At 51.5% G+C, this 17,379-nt stretch overlaps 1 protein-coding gene across 1 annotated transcript; it reads left to right on the top strand.

Annotated features, from left to right (window-relative positions):
- The first annotated feature begins 3,265 nt into the window (after nt 1-3,265).
- On the top strand, nt 3,266-13,044 carry LOC126028127 (cytochrome P450 2A13). Its single transcript, XM_049787177.1, has 9 exons — nt 3,266-3,481; nt 3,591-3,753; nt 4,570-4,719; nt 5,737-5,897; nt 7,968-8,144; nt 10,037-10,178; nt 11,135-11,322; nt 11,758-11,899; nt 12,336-13,044. The coding sequence occupies exons 1-9, from the start codon at nt 3,302-3,304 to the stop codon at nt 12,515-12,517; spliced, it is 1,485 nt and encodes a 494-aa protein (XP_049643134.1). The 5' UTR covers nt 3,266-3,301; the 3' UTR covers nt 12,518-13,044.
- Nucleotides 13,045-17,379: the final 4,335 nt, after the last annotated feature.

Genomic DNA, 17,379 nt, shown 5'->3' with positions numbered 1-17,379 from the left:
CCTTTGTTCCCTCCAGAGAAGGATCCAGAGAACAGAAGCCAAAGAAGCATTGAGCAACATGGCAGGGCTGGAAAGTCAACCTACCCTCTGGGCACCTGCCCATGATTAGAAAGGGCATACATAGGACAGGGTGGGCTACTGGTCAGATGCCACCTGTGGGCCCCTGTGTGGAGTCTCCCAGATCTACCTAGGAACCATCCCAGCTCCCTCCTGGTGCTCTTGGCAGAAACTGTTGAAACCAACCTCAGTGTATTTGACTGGTGCCCCCTGACTTCCTCCTGCAACCAGCCTGGCACTTCTCTCAGAGGCTTCCTGGCACAGAAATGGAGCCACCATGTCCTCCAGGCATCCTGCTCTGTGCCAACTAGTGTCTACCAGGGGCCAAGCTCGATGCCCACGTGATGGCGCAAGTTCCCAGGGCCTAAAGAATGCCAACGCCAAAACCTGCCCATGTTCTCTGTGCCCACCAAGCATCCCTTTTGCTGCACTTGGACTCTGCATGAGACCTTTCACACACACACACACACACACACACACACACACACACACACACACACACACACACACACACACTGAAACCAGTCAGTAGAGGCAGGAGAAGGGACACTAGCCTAGATTCCCAGCTTACTGCTTGTGGAACTCAAGCATGTGAAATTCTAGAGTCTCGGTTCCTGACACCAATGTTCTCCTCCTGGCATGCTCAGAGGACCTGGCAGACCTCAGGGATGCTGAGAATCAAGGCTCAAACTCACTCAGCAGAATGCTGGGCAAGCATCCTAATCCTACTTGCTGTACTGTCTTTCTGGTCCCTCTCCTGTTTCTGACAGACCCCTCTAACCTCACTTCCTTCCTGGGGTTCCCCATGCTGCCAGCTAGCCTTCTCATCTCACACCCATTTCTGTGTCTTTCTTCAGCTGTGACCCCACTTAAGATATACTGGGGGGAGGATAGAGCATTTGCCTTGCATGTGGCCAACCAGGGTTCAATCTCCATCATCCCATAAGGTCCCCCAAACCCACTTGGAGTGATTCCTGAGTGCAGAGCCAGGAAGTAACCACTGAGCACTACACCACTGGGTGTGGTTCAAAAGAAAAAAAAATAAACGATATATTAGGGGGAGAGAGAGAGAGAGAAAAAGAGAGAGGGAAGGAGGGAGAAAGAGGGAGAGAGAGAGGGAGAAAGAGGGAGAGAGGGAGGGAGGAAAACGAAGAGAGAGGGGGAGAAAGAGGGAGAGAGAGAGAGAGAGAGAGAGAGAGAGAGAGAGAGAGAGAGAGAGAGAGAAGAAAAATGTCTGTTCCAGAGGTAGGCAGGAGAAAGGGGGGGTGGGACATGGGACACTGGTGGCGAAAATGTGCACTGGTGAAGGATGTTGGACATTGTATGACTGAAACTCAATCATGAACAATTTTGCAATTGTAGGGGGAAAGTACCCAACTATATTATGAATAATCTTGTAGCCACAGTGTTTAAATAAGGTAATTAAAAAAATAAAAGAATGGGGCCGGAGAGATAGCATGGAGGTAGGGCATTTGCCTTTCATGCAGAAGGACGGTGGTTCGAATCCCGGCATCCCATATGGTCCCCTAAGCCTACCCGGAGCAATTTCTGAGAGCAGAGCCAGGAGTAATCCCTGAGCACTGCCAGGTATGACCCAAAAACCAATAAATAAATAAATAAATAAATAAATAAATAAATAAATAAATAAAAGATATATGGGGGAGAGGGGAGTCTCCAGGTGACCATAGAGCTCTAAGCTGATGAAGCAGAGGTGCTTAAAGGACCCATGAGGGCAACGTCAATGATGGAAAGGCACCCTGAAACTTCGTGAACCCACTCAGTCCCCACCCTTTGCACCCTCTCTTCTAGGCTCTGATGTTCGCCCTGATCTCTCCTGCCATCATCCCTTCTGCCCCTGCTAAGAGCAGCCTACACAAAGCCCCCCAAAGGGCTTCATGTACAAGCAAGACCTTCTCTTCCCTCCACCCTAAATTCCTTGACCACCTGTAGGGAAATTCAAGCCCAGAAAAGACAAACTGGAGTGACCAGAGAAGTGTCCCACAAGGGTGGAGGGTCCCCACCCACTTTGCTTGTGACAATCATGACAAGTGAGAATATGGACACAACAGAAACCAGCTATGAGCTTCCGGGAAGATGGTGGAGGGAACCAGCCTTTCCAGTGGGTTTGGCTAACACTGCTCACAGCTGTTTGGGATAGAATTTGGGGGGCCTGGTCAGTCCTCCTAGCCAACACTATACGTGGATCTCCTGTCTGAAAAAGAATGGGAATTCCAGCCAAGTGTAGCTCTGGACTTTGGCCCTTTCCCAATCACTATTTCTATGATACCGGCTCACTTTGAGGTTATATTGAGGATAGGCCCCTGTCCAAACTAGAAGGAGATCAGAGCCAGGGTTAGGGGTCAGGGGTCAGGAGTCAGGGCCAGCTCCCTGACTCAGCTCAATTCCCCATACATACTTCTTCTGAGAGCCCCACATCCACCCCCACCTTGAAACCCTCATTCCCTAGAATCTCCCTTCTTGAGAACTATCTTTTGGGGGAAAAGCTTTAAGGATGTTCCTGGTGATGGTCCCTGAACCTTTGCACATGCTCAGTTCACTGCTCTATCCCGTCAGCCTTGACACCTTTCAACCCATCCTCTTCATTCCTCTCCAATCAGTGGTCCTCAAACTACGGCTCACGGGCCACATATGGTATTTGTTTTGTTTCTTCATTTCAAAATAAGACATACGCAATGTACATAGAAATTTGTTCATAATTTTTGTTTTTACTATAGTCCGGCCCTCTAACACTCTGAGGGACAGTGAACTGGCCCCCTCTAAAAAAGTTTGAGCATCACTGCGGCCTCCAACAAACACCCTGTCACTTTCCATCACCCTCAAATCAGGATCTTTGCGTTCTTCTCTCCTGAGACCTCAACGTCTAGAAACACTTGCCCTCCATCCATCCAAAATTCAGGAATGTGGGTACTCCTGCCTGCAAACATTCCACACTCTCTAATGCTGGAATTTAGCTTCCTTCGTCCCTATCCCAGCCAGTCCACTGCCATGACCTGTCCCCTGCATCTTGTTGGTTACTCCCTACAGACTGTTACCCCACTCCTGCCTCCTCTTTGGGCTGGGAGCCAGAGAGGTGGGGAGCCTGGTGAGGGATGGAATTGGGAGGTGAAGCGACTCAATTATACAATCAGGACGGAAGTAAGTCCACTGGGCCCTCCCAAGTGGTATAAAGGCATCGGGGCCGGGGCCCAGCCAGTTCCTGCTGACCGTAACTCTCAGCGCCATCATGCTAGCCTCTGGGCTCCTGCTGGTGGCCCTGCTGGCCTGCCTGACCCTCATGGTGCTGATGTCCGTGTGGAGGCAGAGGAAGGTGGGGGGGAAGCTACCCCCGGGGCCCACCCCCTTGCCCTTCATTGGCAACTACCTGCAGCTGAACACAGAGCAGATGTATGACTCCCTCATGAAGGTAGGCTGGGCTTGGGGGAGTCCCTGGAGAGCCCAGTCCTGCTGCAGATTGAAGTTTGGAGTCAGGGCTGCTCCCTCTGAGCCCCCTCACCCCCAATTCCTTCCACCAGCTCAGGGATCGCTATGGATCGGTGTTCACCGTTTACCTGGGGACGAGGCGGGTGGTGATACTGTGTGGACAAGACACCGTGAAGGAGGCTCTGGTGGACCAGGCAGAAGACTTCAGCGGGCGCGGAGAGCAGGCCACCTTCGACTGGCTCTTCAAGGGCTATGGTAAGGGCTGCCTCAGTTTCCCCAGGGTTCTCCTCTGCTCCTTGCATCCTCGCCCACATCCGGCTGTGATTTGTTCTCTCTTCCTCTCTTGAGTTCCTTTTAGTGTTGGGGGGTTTGGGAGGTGCCAAGCCCGGCAGTGCTCCTGGCTCTGCACTCTGGGGTCAGTCCTGGGGGTTCTTGGGGGACTCTATGGAATGCTGGGGAGATGGAACCAGGCAGCTGTACAAGGCAAGCGCATTCCACTCTGCTGCTCTCTGTGTCTCTTCTCTCTCCTCTCTGTCTCCTCTGTCTCTCTTCTCTCTGTGTCTCTCTTCTTTCTCTGTCTCCTCTGTCTCTGTCTCTCTCCTCTCTCTGTGTCTCTCTCATGTCTCTCTTCCCTGTCTCTTCTGTCTCTGTCTCTCTCCTCTGACTCTCTCTCCCTCCTCTCTCTGTCTCTCTCTCTCTTTCTCTCTGTCTTTCTCCTCCCTGTCTCTGTCTCTCCTCTCTGTCTCTGTCTCTCTGTGTGTCTCTCTCTTCTCTGTATGTCTCTCCTTTGTCTCTCTTCTCTGCCTCTGTCTCTCTCCTCTCTTCTCTGTCTCTGTCTCTCTCTCCCTCTCCCTCTCCCCCTTTCTGCATTTCCCCTTCTCTTCTCTGGTCCGGCTTTTCCCCTAAGAACTTTCCCAATTTCTGCCCCAGACCCAGCCGGTCGGTCCCGCCAGTCGCGTTTCCCCCGCCCCTCGCTCTGAGTCCTTTGGACTCCAGCCAGCGAGACCCCCAACCCAGACCCTTGCCGGGACCCCATCCTCCCCCCCCCCACTCACCGCGCCCCCGCCCCAGGCGTGGCCTTCAGCAACGGCGAGCGCGCCAAGCAGCTGCGGCGCTTCTCCATCACCACGCTGCGGGACTTCGGCGTGGGCAAGCGCGGCATCGAGGAGCGCATCCAGGAGGAGGCGGGCTTCCTCATCGAGGGCCTGCGCGGCACCCGCGGTGAGCCCAGAGGAGGGGTGGGGGGAGAGGAGGAGATGGAGGAGGAAGGGAAGGAGAAGGAGGAGGAGGAGGAGGAGGAGGAGGAGGAGGAGGAGGAGGAGGAGGAGGAGGAGGAGGAAATGGGGGAGGAGGAGGAGGAAGAGGAGGAGATGGAAGAGGAGGAGATGGAGGAGGAGGAGGAGGAGGAGGAGGAGGAGGAGATGAAGGAGGAAGGGAAGGAGACGGAGGAGGAGGAGATGGAGGAGGAGGAGGAGATGGAGGAGGAGGAGGAGATGGAGGAGGAGGAGGAGGAAGAGGAGGAGATGGAAGAGGAGGAGATGGAGGAGGAGGAGGAGGAGGAGGAAATGGGGGAGGAGGAGGAAAGGAGGAGGAAGAGGAGGAGATGAAGGAGGAAGGGAAGGAGATGGAGGAGGAGGAAAGGAGGAGGAGGAAGAGGAGGAAAGGAGGAGGAGGAGGAAGAGGAGGAGGAAGAGGAGGAGATGAAGGAGGAAGGGAAGGAGATGGAGGAGGAGGAGGAGGAAAGGAGGAGGAGGAAAGGAGAAGGAAGAAGAAAGGAGGAGGAGGGAAGGAGGAGGAGGAAGAAGAAAGGAGAAGGAGGAAAGGAGGAGGAGGAAGAAGAAAGGAGGAGGAGGAGGAAGAAATGGAAAAGGAGGAGGAGATGGAGGAGGAGGAGATGGAGGAAGAGGAGGAAGAGATGGAGAAGGAGGAGAGGCGGAGATGGAGGAGAAGGAGGAGGAGGAGGAAGAGGAGAATATGTAGGAAGAAGAGAAGAAGATGGAGGAGGAGGAGGAGGAGGAGGAGGAGGAAAGATGTAGAAAGAGGAGATGGAAGAGGAGGAGGAGAAGAGAAAGGGTGGACTGGCATTAGAAAGGGTCCAGATTGGGGAAGCCATGGGGGCTTCCAGCCCTGGGTCTCTGCTCCTCCTCTGCTCTCCCTTGAACTCTCTGGCCAGCCTCATATCATGGGGGTCTCTCCTGACACCCCACACACACACACTCACTACCTGCCATCCCACAGCCTCCTTCATCGACCCCACCTTCTTCCTGAGCCGCACTGTCTCCAACGTCATCAGCTCCATCGTCTTCGGGGACCGCTTTGACTATGAGGACAAAGAGTTTCTGTCCCTCCTGCGGATGATGCTGGGCAGCTTCCAGTTCACTGCCACGTCCACTGGCCAGGTAACCCAGCGGCCCGCAGGAGGAGAGGTCCCCACAAAACCAGCCCACATGTGGTCTGGACACTGGACAGTCGGACCCTGGCACCAGAGACCAGGACAAGTCCCCAGAAACACGTGACTATTCAGTAGTGTCCAGCTCTCGCCCAGATGCCAGAACAGGGCCTGTGGGCCACAAACTGAGATCTCCTCTGGACGGTGACCCCCACAGACTTACCTCACTGACAGGAATTCTGTCAAAACTGAGGAGCTTAGGGCCGGAACATAGCACAGTAGCCTGCTTGCCTGGCACCCAGCTGGCCCAGGTTCTATCCCCGGCACCCCATATAGTCTCTGGAACCTGCCAGGTGTAATTTCCTGAGCGCAGCGCCAGGAATCAGCCTTGGACGTCGCCAGATGTTACCCCCTAACAAAACAAAACAAAACAAAACAAAACAAAAAAAGATGGTATATCTTTCCACCTGAATTTCTTTTTTGCTTTGTTTTGTTTTGCATTGGGGCCACACCCAGTGGTGCTCAGGGATTATTCCTGCCTCTGTGCTCAGGGATTCCTCCTTTGGGGGTTCAGGACTGCTGGGACCAAACCCCACTGGGCCTTGTGCCAGACAAGTACCCTTGTCTGTACTATTTCTGTACGAATTCTGTACTAATATCTCTGTACTATTTTTCTGGCCCGTTCACCTGAATTTGGCGGGGTGGGGGTCACACCCAGCAGTGCTCAGGGGTTCCTCCTGGCTCTATGCTCAGAAATAGGTCCTGGCAGGCTCGGGGGACCGTATGGGATGCCGGGATTCGGACCACCGTCCTTCTGCATGCAAGGCAAATGCCCTACCTCCATGCTATCTCTCCGGCCCCTACTTCTGTACTAATTCTGTACTAATATCTCTGTACTATTCTTTCTGACCCCACCATTTGAATTTCTTAATATCCGAACAAGTGATCACCTCAGCCCATCTCCTCAATAGCTGATCATTGGTCCTCAAAACATTCTGCCTACCCAATTTATTTGCATAGATGTCCCCCAGTAGTTCCCTGGACTGCATAAACAAAAACTTCCCTACCCAGCTCATTTAAATGTCTGAGTGTCTAGACGGGTATCCCAACCAGGACCCCTAAGCATGGAACCACCTGGATGCATTGTTACATGAAAACCCTAACAAGTGTCCCCCAACACCCTTTTCTTTTCTTTTTTTGGGGGGCCACACCCGGCAGTGCTCAGGGGTTACTCCTGGCTGTCTGCTCAGAAATAGCTCCTGGCAGGCACAGGGGACCATATGGGACACCGGGATTTGAACCAACCACCTTAGATCCTGGATCGGCTGCTTGCAAGGCAAACAGCGCTGTGCTATCTCTCCGGGCCCCCAATACCCTTTTTAATAACTGTCAGATCACCCCTAGGTCCCCGAAAACTGGACACCTCTCCCCCACTTGAACCCTTGAATGCCAGCCCCACTTTAATAACTGAGCCCTTGATCCCCAAAATACTCAGGCAGTTGCCTTTACCTAGGTCCACCCGAACAGGTGTGACCTGAAAATCTGAACCCTATAACCCTAAACCTAAATCTAGGAGGCGTTCCCACCTGCCTCCCACAAAGAACCACTGAAATTTGATCCCCAGATATGGCATTACCCAATCCCTCTCACCTAAATCCCTGGGGCCCTCAGCCTGTCTTATCCCATCTAAATAAATACCTGAATATTTGACCTTGCATATAGTGGACCCAGGTTTAATTCCCCCAAAATCCCATCTGGTCCCTTGAGCCCTGCCAGGAGTGACCCTGACCACAGCTGGATATGGTCCCAAAGACCCAAAAAACAAATACAGCATACTGATTTCTGGGGTCCAAAAGACAGACAGGAAGGGGTAAGGAGTTTGCCTTGCATAAGAACCAAGAGTAAATCCAAGCACTGGTGAATGTGATCCAAAATCTGATGATCAATTAGTAAAGCACCAACCCCCCTGGGTGGATAAATGCCTTCAACCTGGCCTCTGTCCAAGTCTGAACTCCCTTGGGGGCCTGTCCAAGCACCCAGCCACTCCCCTCTCATCTGCCTCCCCTCCCCTACCTCGCAGCTCTACGAGATGTTCTACCCAGTGATGAAACATCTCCCAGGCCCACAGCAACAGGCCTTTAAGGATCTGCAGGGGCTGGAGGATTTCATGGCCAGGAAGGTGGAGCAGAACCAGCGCACCCTGGATCCCAACGCCCCTCGGGACTTCATCGACAGTTTCCTTATCCGCATGCGAGAGGTACAGCCTGAACTAGGCAGCAGGAGGAGGGGGAGCTGCCCTCCCCCATCTCTCTTGCCACAATTCTTCCCTGGTTCAGGGACATACACACACACACACACACACACACACACACACACACACACACCGTCTGTGTTCCATGGCAGTGCCTGCCTATATTCACACCATCAGACACACACAGCTATCTAGAAACAAAATCTTTTGCGCCCCCCCACCTTGGTTGGTTGTTTTTTTGTTTGTGAGTTTGGTTTCGGGGTTTAGGGGTGGGGTCACACCCAGTAATGCTCAGGGTTTACTACTGGCAGTGCTTGGGATGGGGGGGACCATATGGGATGCCAAGGGTTGTACCCGGGCTAGCTGCCTACAAGGTAACTAACTACCTTCCTGGCTATCCTGTTACTCTGCAGTTTTTGGTTTTTGTTTTCATTTGTTTGTTTGGGGGCCATATCCGGCAGTTCTCAGGAGTTACTACTGGCTCTGTGCTCAGGAATCACTCCTCACAGGCACAGGGACTATATAGGATGCCGGAGATCAAACTTGGGTCCTCTACGTGCAAAGCAAACACCCTCCCCGCTGTACTATCGCTCTAGTCCCCAAAGCCCCATAGTTTTACACAAGAGGAAAAGGAGGAAGACGGGGGAGGAGAAGCCACTTAGCAAAGATTATGAGTCAGGAAGTTGGCACCTGGCTCAAGCCAGGTCTCTGTCTCCAGTGCTCTCTCTTTCGTTCCTGTCTCCTCTGCATCCCTATGTGCACAGATGAGTAGGCTGGACTAGACGGTCTCAGAGGGTCAGATTCTGGGGGTGAGGCCAGAAGAGGAGGCTGGGCAGAATCCAAAGGTCTGAGTGAAAGGATCCACCTATGAGGACAGGACACTGGTGCTTAAAACTGTCTGTGTCAGGGTTCCAGTGAGAGGACAAAGTTGACTGCCTCAAACATGACAGATCTGGGTTCAATTTCCAGCACCCTGTATGGTCCTTTTAGCTCTGCTGGAAGTGAACCCTGAGCACCACCAGGTGTGACCCAAAACAAGCCCCCCCCAAAAAAAGTCTGTCTGGGGCCAGAGTGATAGCACAGCAGGTAGGACGTTTGCCTTGCACACGGCTAACCTGGGACCAACCTCAGTTTGATTCCCAGCATCCTCTATGGTCCCCAGAGCCTGCCAGAAGTGATTTCTTTTCTTTTTTTTGTTTTTGTTTTTGTTTTTGTTTTTGGATCACACCCAGCAGCTCTCAGGGGTTACTCCTGGCTCTACACACAGAAATTGCTCCTGGCAGGCTCGGGGGACCATATGGGAAACCGGGATTGGAACCACCGTTCTTTTGCATGCAAGGCAAACGCCCTACCTCTATGCTATCTCTCCGGCCTCCAGGAGTGATTTCCAAAACAGAGCCAGAGGTAACCCCTGAATGCCACTGGGTGTGGCCCAAAAACCACAGTACAATGGGTAGGGCACTTGCCTTGCACACAAAGGACTCGGGTTCAATCCTTGGAATCCCATATGGCCCCCATGAGCCCAACAAGAGTGATTCCTGAGCATGGAGCCAAAAGTAAATCCTGAGCATCACCAGATGTGGTCCCCAAAACAAAAATATCCTTCTAGATCTGAGGATTCATCTGGGTCTATTTTGGCCCCTCTCTCTTCTCTCTTTCTAAACATTCCTATAGCTAAAAAAAAAAATTAGAACAAGCCAGTCCTAGTTAAAGGACCACCAAGTGAGCAAAGAGCATTTTAGGGGCAAAGGTCTGGAGTAGAAGGGGAATGTTGCCAGCTGGCTTTCTCTCGCCCGGGTCAGCATCTGAGACTTTGATGAATGCCAGAGCAAAACCCAGCAGAGGTCTGCGAGTCTGGGCCATGGGCTCAGCCTGAGGCCCCTCAACTCTCCCCACAGGAGCAGAAGAACCCCAACACTGAGTTCTACACGAAGAACCTGGTGCTGACCGCTCTGAACATCTTCTTTGCTGGTACCGAGACGGTCAGCACAACCTTGCGCTACGGCTTCCTGCTGCTCATGAAGCATCCAGATGTGGAGGGTAAGGCTAGAAGGGCCCCTATGGAAAAGGGAGTACACGGACCCTCAAGAACCTATCTAATCCAAAGGGCAGGCTTGGATACCCTGTTTCCAGAGACTTATGAGACAACACTGTTTCACTTGCTGTTCAGTAAGATTATCATAATTAATAAGTTGGTTGATATCAGCCCTGAGCCAAGTCCACACAGGGCCCACTCCCTGTCCTTCCCTCCAACTGACTCCCTTTCCCTTGAGTCTGGTGGGATCCTGAATTGGGACCCTGAGCCAACTTTTCATGTGGCCCATGCCTGGCTGTGGACATGTTCTTGGTCCCCATGACAAGTGGCTGCCATACATGCCATCTACTGAAATGGCCCCAAACACCATATTTCCACTCAGGAAAAGTGGGACTGGACCAAGGGTTACCGCAGGAAATAATCCAAACAAAACTGAGAGTGAAATGTGCGTAGCCGAGAGCCTAAGAGATAGCACAGCAGCAGGACATTTGCCTTGCACACGGCCAATCCAGACAGGTGGTGGTTCGATTCCTGGCACCCATATGGTCCCCTGAGCCTGCCAAGTGCGACTTCTGAGCACAGAGCCAGGAGTAACCGCTGAGCACCACCGAGTGTGGCCCTCCCAAAAAATATGCATGGCCGAGTTGCGATCTGTCTCATCAAGCCCAGAGAGAGCTGCCTGCCAGGCTGAAGTTTTTATTGAATACAGAGAGCACCCCTGGGCAGGGCAGTAAGGACAGAGGCATATCCTGAGCCAGTCCCATCCAGGTTTGCTTGAGACAAGCTAAGTTGGAAAATCTCTGTTTTGGGTAAAACTAAATTGTAAACAAACAGATACAAAGAAACTAGGGGTGATCTTTGTTTTGAGTGGATTTTGGGTGGAACCAAGTTATAAATCATAAACCAACAATCTACCAGCTCTAGATTCCTAGGACCCATTCTCTTGTCCCCTCTTCCCCAGCCAAGGTCCATGAGGAGATTGATCGAGTGATTGGCAAGAACCGTCAACCCAAGTTTGAGGATCGGGCCAAAATGCCCTACACAGAGGCCGTGATCCATGAGATCCAAAGATTCGGAGATATGATCCCCATGGGTTTGGCCCGCAGAGTCATCAAGGACACCAAATTTCGGGACTACCTAATCCCCAAGGTGAGGTCCCTTCAACACCTGCTACCGGTACCCCCAGTAACCCCCATCACTTAGGATAAAGGCCTTTCTCCTGCTCTCTACATCTGAAACATCCCCAGCCACCCTGGGGACACCAAATCCTGTAACTCCCCTGTATTCCTCCCAGCCTTCGAGAACATGAACCCCCAAGTCCCTCAAACCTTCTGTCTCAAAAGAGAGATGTGATGTGCCCCTAACTTCTGTCTCAAGGATATTGATCACATGCCCACTGAAGTTCCTTCCTCACAGGATCCCCAAACTCCAGCTGCTTCCACTACAATGTTCCCCTAACTCAAGACCTGATCAAGCCCTGCTCCCCTGGGCAGGTGTGAAGGCACAGGGGTTAGCTAAGTCTGGTTTGTTCCCTGGCACTACTGGGGCAAACTTAAAACAAAACAACTAAAACTTCTTCACCAGGGCACTGAAGTCTTCCCCATGCTGGGCTCCGTGCACAGAGACCCCAAGTTCTTCGCCAAACCACGAGAATTCGACCCTCAGCACTTCCTAGATGACAAGGGGCAGTTTAAGAAGAGTGATGCCTTTGTGCCCTTCTCCATTGGTAAGAGACCACTGTCTGCCTCCAAGCTACCCCCACCCCCCCACACACACACACAGGGCCTCCTCCAACCCTGCTCTCCTGCCAAAAATCTATCTAGCCTAAAGACCACTAGCCCACAGCAACCCTCATAGTGCCTGAGCCCTCTGACCCAAAATGAAAGGAATGTGCCCATTTCAGAGATAGAAAAACAAAGGCAGGAAGTCTAACTCTTGCCCAAAGTCAATTTGTCCAGATCCCTAGAAAAGGCAGGGCAGCATGTGATTTTTTTGAGGGGAATGATCCATGAGATCCCCATTGCTATAACCGGGTGTGCCAGTTTATGCCCATGTCCAGAAGCCCTGAAGGCTCTGAGCTCCTGCTGGTTCAGCCCCACTCACCTGGGAAAAGTTGGGGGGCTGTGAATCTCACCCCATCCCTTCCTGCTCCCCTTCTTCAGGAAAGCGCTACTGTTTCGGAGAAGGCCTAGCTCGGATGGAACTCTTTCTCTTCCTCACCAACATCATGCAGAACTTCCGCTTCAAGTCCCCGCAAGCTCCCCAAGACATTGATGTGTCCCCCAAACACGTGGGCTTCGCCACCATCCCACCCACCTACACTATGAGTTTCCAGCCACGCTAGGCAGGGGGCAAGGCCAAGCAGGGAGGGTGGGTCCGGGGACCGGGTAGTGGAGGTTGCAGGTGGAGAAAGGGAAAGTGGGAGAGTTGGGGGTTCAAGAGGAAGTCGGTGGGGGCTTGCAAGGAGAAATATGAAGGAGCAGACTCTGTCTCTTGATCTTGCTCGAGGGTCTTGGGAAGAGAGAACAGGGAGGGAGTCTGGAGCGCAGCCGTGAAGACTTAACTACAATGCGGGTTTTTGTTTCTGAACCTGAATTCCCTATTTGCCCCCCATGCTGAAATAGCATTACATGCTCTTACTGCTCATGAACCTAGACGGTGTGGTACTCGTATGCATGCGCATTCCCCAGCCCCAGAGTTGGGGCACAGAAAGTCTCAGGCCACAAGGGCCAGAACAAATGGAAGCACCCCTGCAGATAGTTCAAGGACACACTGGGAATGAAAATCAATTATTTCCTGTATTATTGAGCTTCCCAAATAGCTCTGTCCAGTGCTTTTTTTTCCTGCCTTAATTACATGCTTTCCCTCTTCTCACCTCCTCCTGCACTCCTGGGAAGTCTGTTATTTCATACCCCATCACCATCGCTGCACAAGGCTGGAGTTGACCCAAGAAGGAAGTCGGCATTCTCCTGTGGGTTTCTGCAGGCCAGGCTCTCTCTAATGGGACCTGCTGTCAGAGGCTGGAAAAATTGCCTCCTACCACTCAATCTCAAATTAGTGATTGATTGAATGTTCACTTACAAGCACGTACAGTGGGGAGGAGGACACTTGCCTTGCATGTGGCTGACCCACATTCAATCCCCGGCATCCCAAGTATTCTCCTAAGCACCACCAGCCATATATATATATATATATATATATATATATATATATATATATATATATATATATATATATATATATTCCTGAGAGTAGAGCCAGAAGAGCACTGCTGGGTATGGTGCAAAAACAAGGAAGTGTCACAGTCTTACCCAGTATATCGTCTAAATAGGCATCACACACCCCTGATAGCTCTATGAGACTCTACTAAGTGTCACATAGACTCTACTCCAGCCAAATCTGCCACACTGGGATTGATCACATGATTGATCACATGATTGAGATTATGTAGGGTGATGGGAGGAAACAGGTCCTCCAGCCCATGTGAACTTCTTACCTCCAGGGCTCGCAAGTGTGTTTCTTCTATGTGTCTTTGGCCCTGGGGTATTATAAGTGGCTGGTTCTTGGTTAATGAAAGAGGAAAAGGATGGTCCAGCAGACCATATTCATAATATTTAATGCCCAGGTTCCCAGTCAAACTCACCCCTGTGGGTATCTGTCCCTTTAAGAAGGGCTGGAGAGATAGCATGGAGGTAGGCAACCCTTGCACGCAGAAGGATGGTGGTTCGAATCCTGGCATCCCATATGGTCCCCTGAGCCTGCCAGGAGTGATTTCTGAGTGTAGAGCCAGGAGTAACTTCTGAGAGCTGCTGGATGTGAACCAAATAAATAAATAAGAGGCTTCTAGAACTCAGGAGTTCAACTGTAGGGTGAAATTAGATGCTTGATATCCCATATACTGCCCTAAGCCCCACCATCAAGGAGCCAGGAGTAATTCCTGACTGAAGAGCTAGGAGTAAACCCTGAGCTTACTTGAGTAGGGAGGGCTCTGCCAACCCAGCCTCCATCTCCAGCCTCCCATATGGTCCCCAGACACTGCCATGATTGATTCTTGAGCACAGAACCAGGAGTAATTTCTGAGCATCACTGGGTGTGGGCCCCACCCCCTCAGAAAACAAGATGATTATGAGAAAGAAGTACTGGCAACACTAGAGGGGGAACCTGAGGGGGTTCCCCTCTCCATGCTGTAACAAATGCAGCTCTCCAGGGCTGAGCGCTGAGAAAGAGTTAAGAAAAGAATGGGGTTGGGGCCGGGCGGTGGCGCTAAAGGTAAGGTGCCTGCTTTACCTGCGCTACCCTAGGACTGACCACGGTTCGATCCCCCGGCGTCCCATATGGTCCCCCAAGCCAGGAGCGACTTCTGAGCGCATAGCCAGGAGTAACCCCTGAGCGTCACCGGGTGTGGCCCAAAAACCAAAAAAAAAAAAAAAAAAAAGAATTTGGGCCGGGAAGGTGGCGCTAGAGGTAAGGTGTCTGCCTTACAAGCGCTAGCCAAGGAACGGACCGCGGTTCGATCCCCCGGCGTCCCATATGGTCTCCCCAAGCCAGGGGCGATTTCTGAGCACATAGCCAGGAGTAACCCCTGAGCGTCAAACGGGTGTGGACCAAAAACAAAAAAAAAAAAAGAAGGAAAAGAATGGGGGCGGGGGGGGGGGGGCTGGAGATACTGCACAGTGGTAGAGCTTTTGCCTTGTACGCAGCCAATCCAGGATAAATGGTGGTTCGAATCCCAGCATCCCATATAGTACCCTGTGCCTGCCAGGAGTGATTTCTGAGTATAGAGCCAGGAGTAACCCCTGGGCACCGCTGGGTGTAATCCAAAAACGAAACAAAAAGAAAAGAAAGGGACAAGAACTAGCTAGGGGTCTGCCCCAGAGGCACACACATCTTTGGGCAGAAAATACTATCCGTTGCTGGTCTTTGGTCTATGGGGGGAAGGAGGATTGAGAAGCGGGGATGAGAGAACAGTATTTATTAATATCTTTTGGGGGTCACACCCAGCGATATTTAGGGTTTACTCCTGGCTCTGTGCTCAGGAACCACTCCTAGTGGGGATAAGGGAAATTTCTGGGATGCTGAGGATTAAACCTCTCATTGGCCTTGTGCAAGGCAAATGCCATACCCACTGCTCTATCACTCTGGCCCCTCAAAGGATCTTATTGCAGAGGAGAAACACAATTCAGCCCCCCAGAGTAAATGATATAAGGCACCTGAGGGGAGTCTGGTGAGCCCATGCCATGGAGAAGTCTGCTGGGTCAAGGGAAGGAAAGTCCCAGGAGTTAGGCTGCAGCAAGGACCTGATAGGGGTGCAGAACAAAGGGTCCCAATGGACCCAGGACATTGGGTGCCTCTCTGGGTTGGAGACATGAATCAGATGGAGTCCCAGGAGCACTCTGGAAGAGAAAGGAGGGATATCATGCAGGAGGATGGAGCTGGGAGGATGGGGACTGAGAGGTCTCCTTTCCCCTGAATCCAGCTTATCATGTCCCCAATGTGTCTATGACCAACACATAGCAAGCCAAGCGCATCTGTGCAGATGGATTTGTGCAAAGCCCAAGCTAAGCTTTTCCAGCCTCGCAGGCCATTTAATCTCTCTGCACTCAGAAATCACCCCTGGCTGGTTCAGGGAACCATATGGGATGCTGGGATTCAAACCACCGTCTATCCTGGATCTGCTGCTTACAAGGTAAATGCCCTACCACTGTGCTATCACTCTGGCCCTGATCTCTCTCTTTTTCATTTTTGTAATTCCAAATTTCTTTTTTTTTTAAAAAAAAAAAACTTTATTGATTGATTAGTTTGGGGGCCACAATCAGCTGTGCTCAGGGATTACTCCTGGCTCTGCACTCAGAAATCGCCTCTGGCAGGCTGTGGGTCCATATAGGATGGCAGGAATCGAACAAGGTCCCTCACGGGTTGGCCACATGCAAGGCAAATGCCCTGCTACTGTGCTATCACTCCAGAGCCCCTAAATTTCTTTATAACAATGCGATTTATCAAGTGGTGTATAGTACAGTTGTTCTCAGGCATTAAATGTTCCTACACAGATCCCACCACCAGTGTGGCCTTTCCTTCACCAGTGTCCCACAGTCTCCTGTTAGTCTCCACTCTAACCTAACTCCTCACAGGCACAAACAAGTTGACTTTGTATTGTTTGTTACAACACAAAAGCAAATGGAGTTATCGAAGCTCAGATCAATAGGGGTCTGCTTGAGATCATTGTTAATCTTCTTGCTGTTCCTAAAGTCAGTGTTTCAGGGTTTACTGGACTTTGTTGGTGCTTGTTGTGCCTTCTGTGTTCCTGTTTAGGCTCACAGAGCTTGGTCATCTTCTTTGTAACCTTCCCACTAGACATGCCTCAGAATTTTATAATAGTGTCAGCTGAGTAGGATCACGCCTTAATCATTTGCAGCCTAAGTAAGACTTTGGGGCCGGAGGTAAGACGTTTGCCTTTCATGAAGAAGGACGGTGGTTCGAATCCCGGCATCCCATATGGTCCCCTGTGCCTGCCAGCGGCGATTTCTGAGCATAGAGCCAGGAGTAACCCCTGAGCGCTGCTGGGTGGGACCCAAAAACCAAAAAGAAAAAAAAGTAAGACTTTTTTTCTTTTATGTTTTTTGTTGTTGTTGTTGTTGTTTATGGACACCTACTCCTGGCTCTGCACTCAGGAATCACTCCTGGCAGTGCTACAGTGACCCATGGGATGCCAAGGATCAAACCCAGGTCAGCTATTCACAGGGCAAGCACCCCACCTTGTACCCTGGCTCCAGCCTTCAATCCCTTTTTTGGGGGGTAACTCTTAGGGGTCATTCCTGGCTCTGTGTTCATAAACCACTCCTGGCAGACTCAGGGTGACCATATGGGATGCCAGATATCAAACCCAAGTCAGCTGCATGCAAGGCAAATGCCCTACCCACTGTGCTATCATGCTGGCCCATCCACTACTTTTTTTTTATGCTGCTCACAATTCCTGGAATTGATTTAATAATTTCTTCATGAGCTATGACTTGCATTTGGGGGGGTGGGGGTTGTTGTTTTGGGACCACAACTGGTGCTACTCAGGGCTGACTCCTGGCTCTGCACTCATGGATCACTCCTGTTGGGGCTAGGGGACCATCTAGAGCAGGGGGTCCTCAAACTTCTTAAACAGGGGGCCAGTTCACTGCCCCTCAAACTGTTGGAGAGCTGGACTACAGTAAAAACAAA

Source organism: Suncus etruscus, chromosome 14, assembly GCF_024139225.1.
Source record: "Suncus etruscus isolate mSunEtr1 chromosome 14, mSunEtr1.pri.cur, whole genome shotgun sequence".
Classification (NCBI taxonomy): Eukaryota; Metazoa; Chordata; class Mammalia; order Eulipotyphla; family Soricidae; genus Suncus; species Suncus etruscus.
The sequence above is the reverse complement of the archived record's forward strand: the minus strand, read 5'-3'. Positions and strand labels throughout refer to the sequence as shown.

What these genes read in the sequence shown, in the direction of transcription:
- LOC126028127 (XM_049787177.1), top strand. Translation starts at nt 3,302, where the DNA reads ATGCTAGCCTCTGGGCTCCTGCTGGTGGCCCTGCTGGCCTGCCTGACC. An exon ending in CTGCCACGTCCACTGGCCAG is followed by an intron (nt 5,898 to 7,967) that starts GTAACCCAGCGG and finishes CCTACCTCGCAG; the next exon opens with CTCTACGAGATGTTCTACCC. An exon ending in CTTTGTGCCCTTCTCCATTG is followed by an intron (nt 11,900 to 12,335) that starts GTAAGAGACCAC and finishes CCCCTTCTTCAG; the next exon opens with GAAAGCGCTACTGTTTCGGA.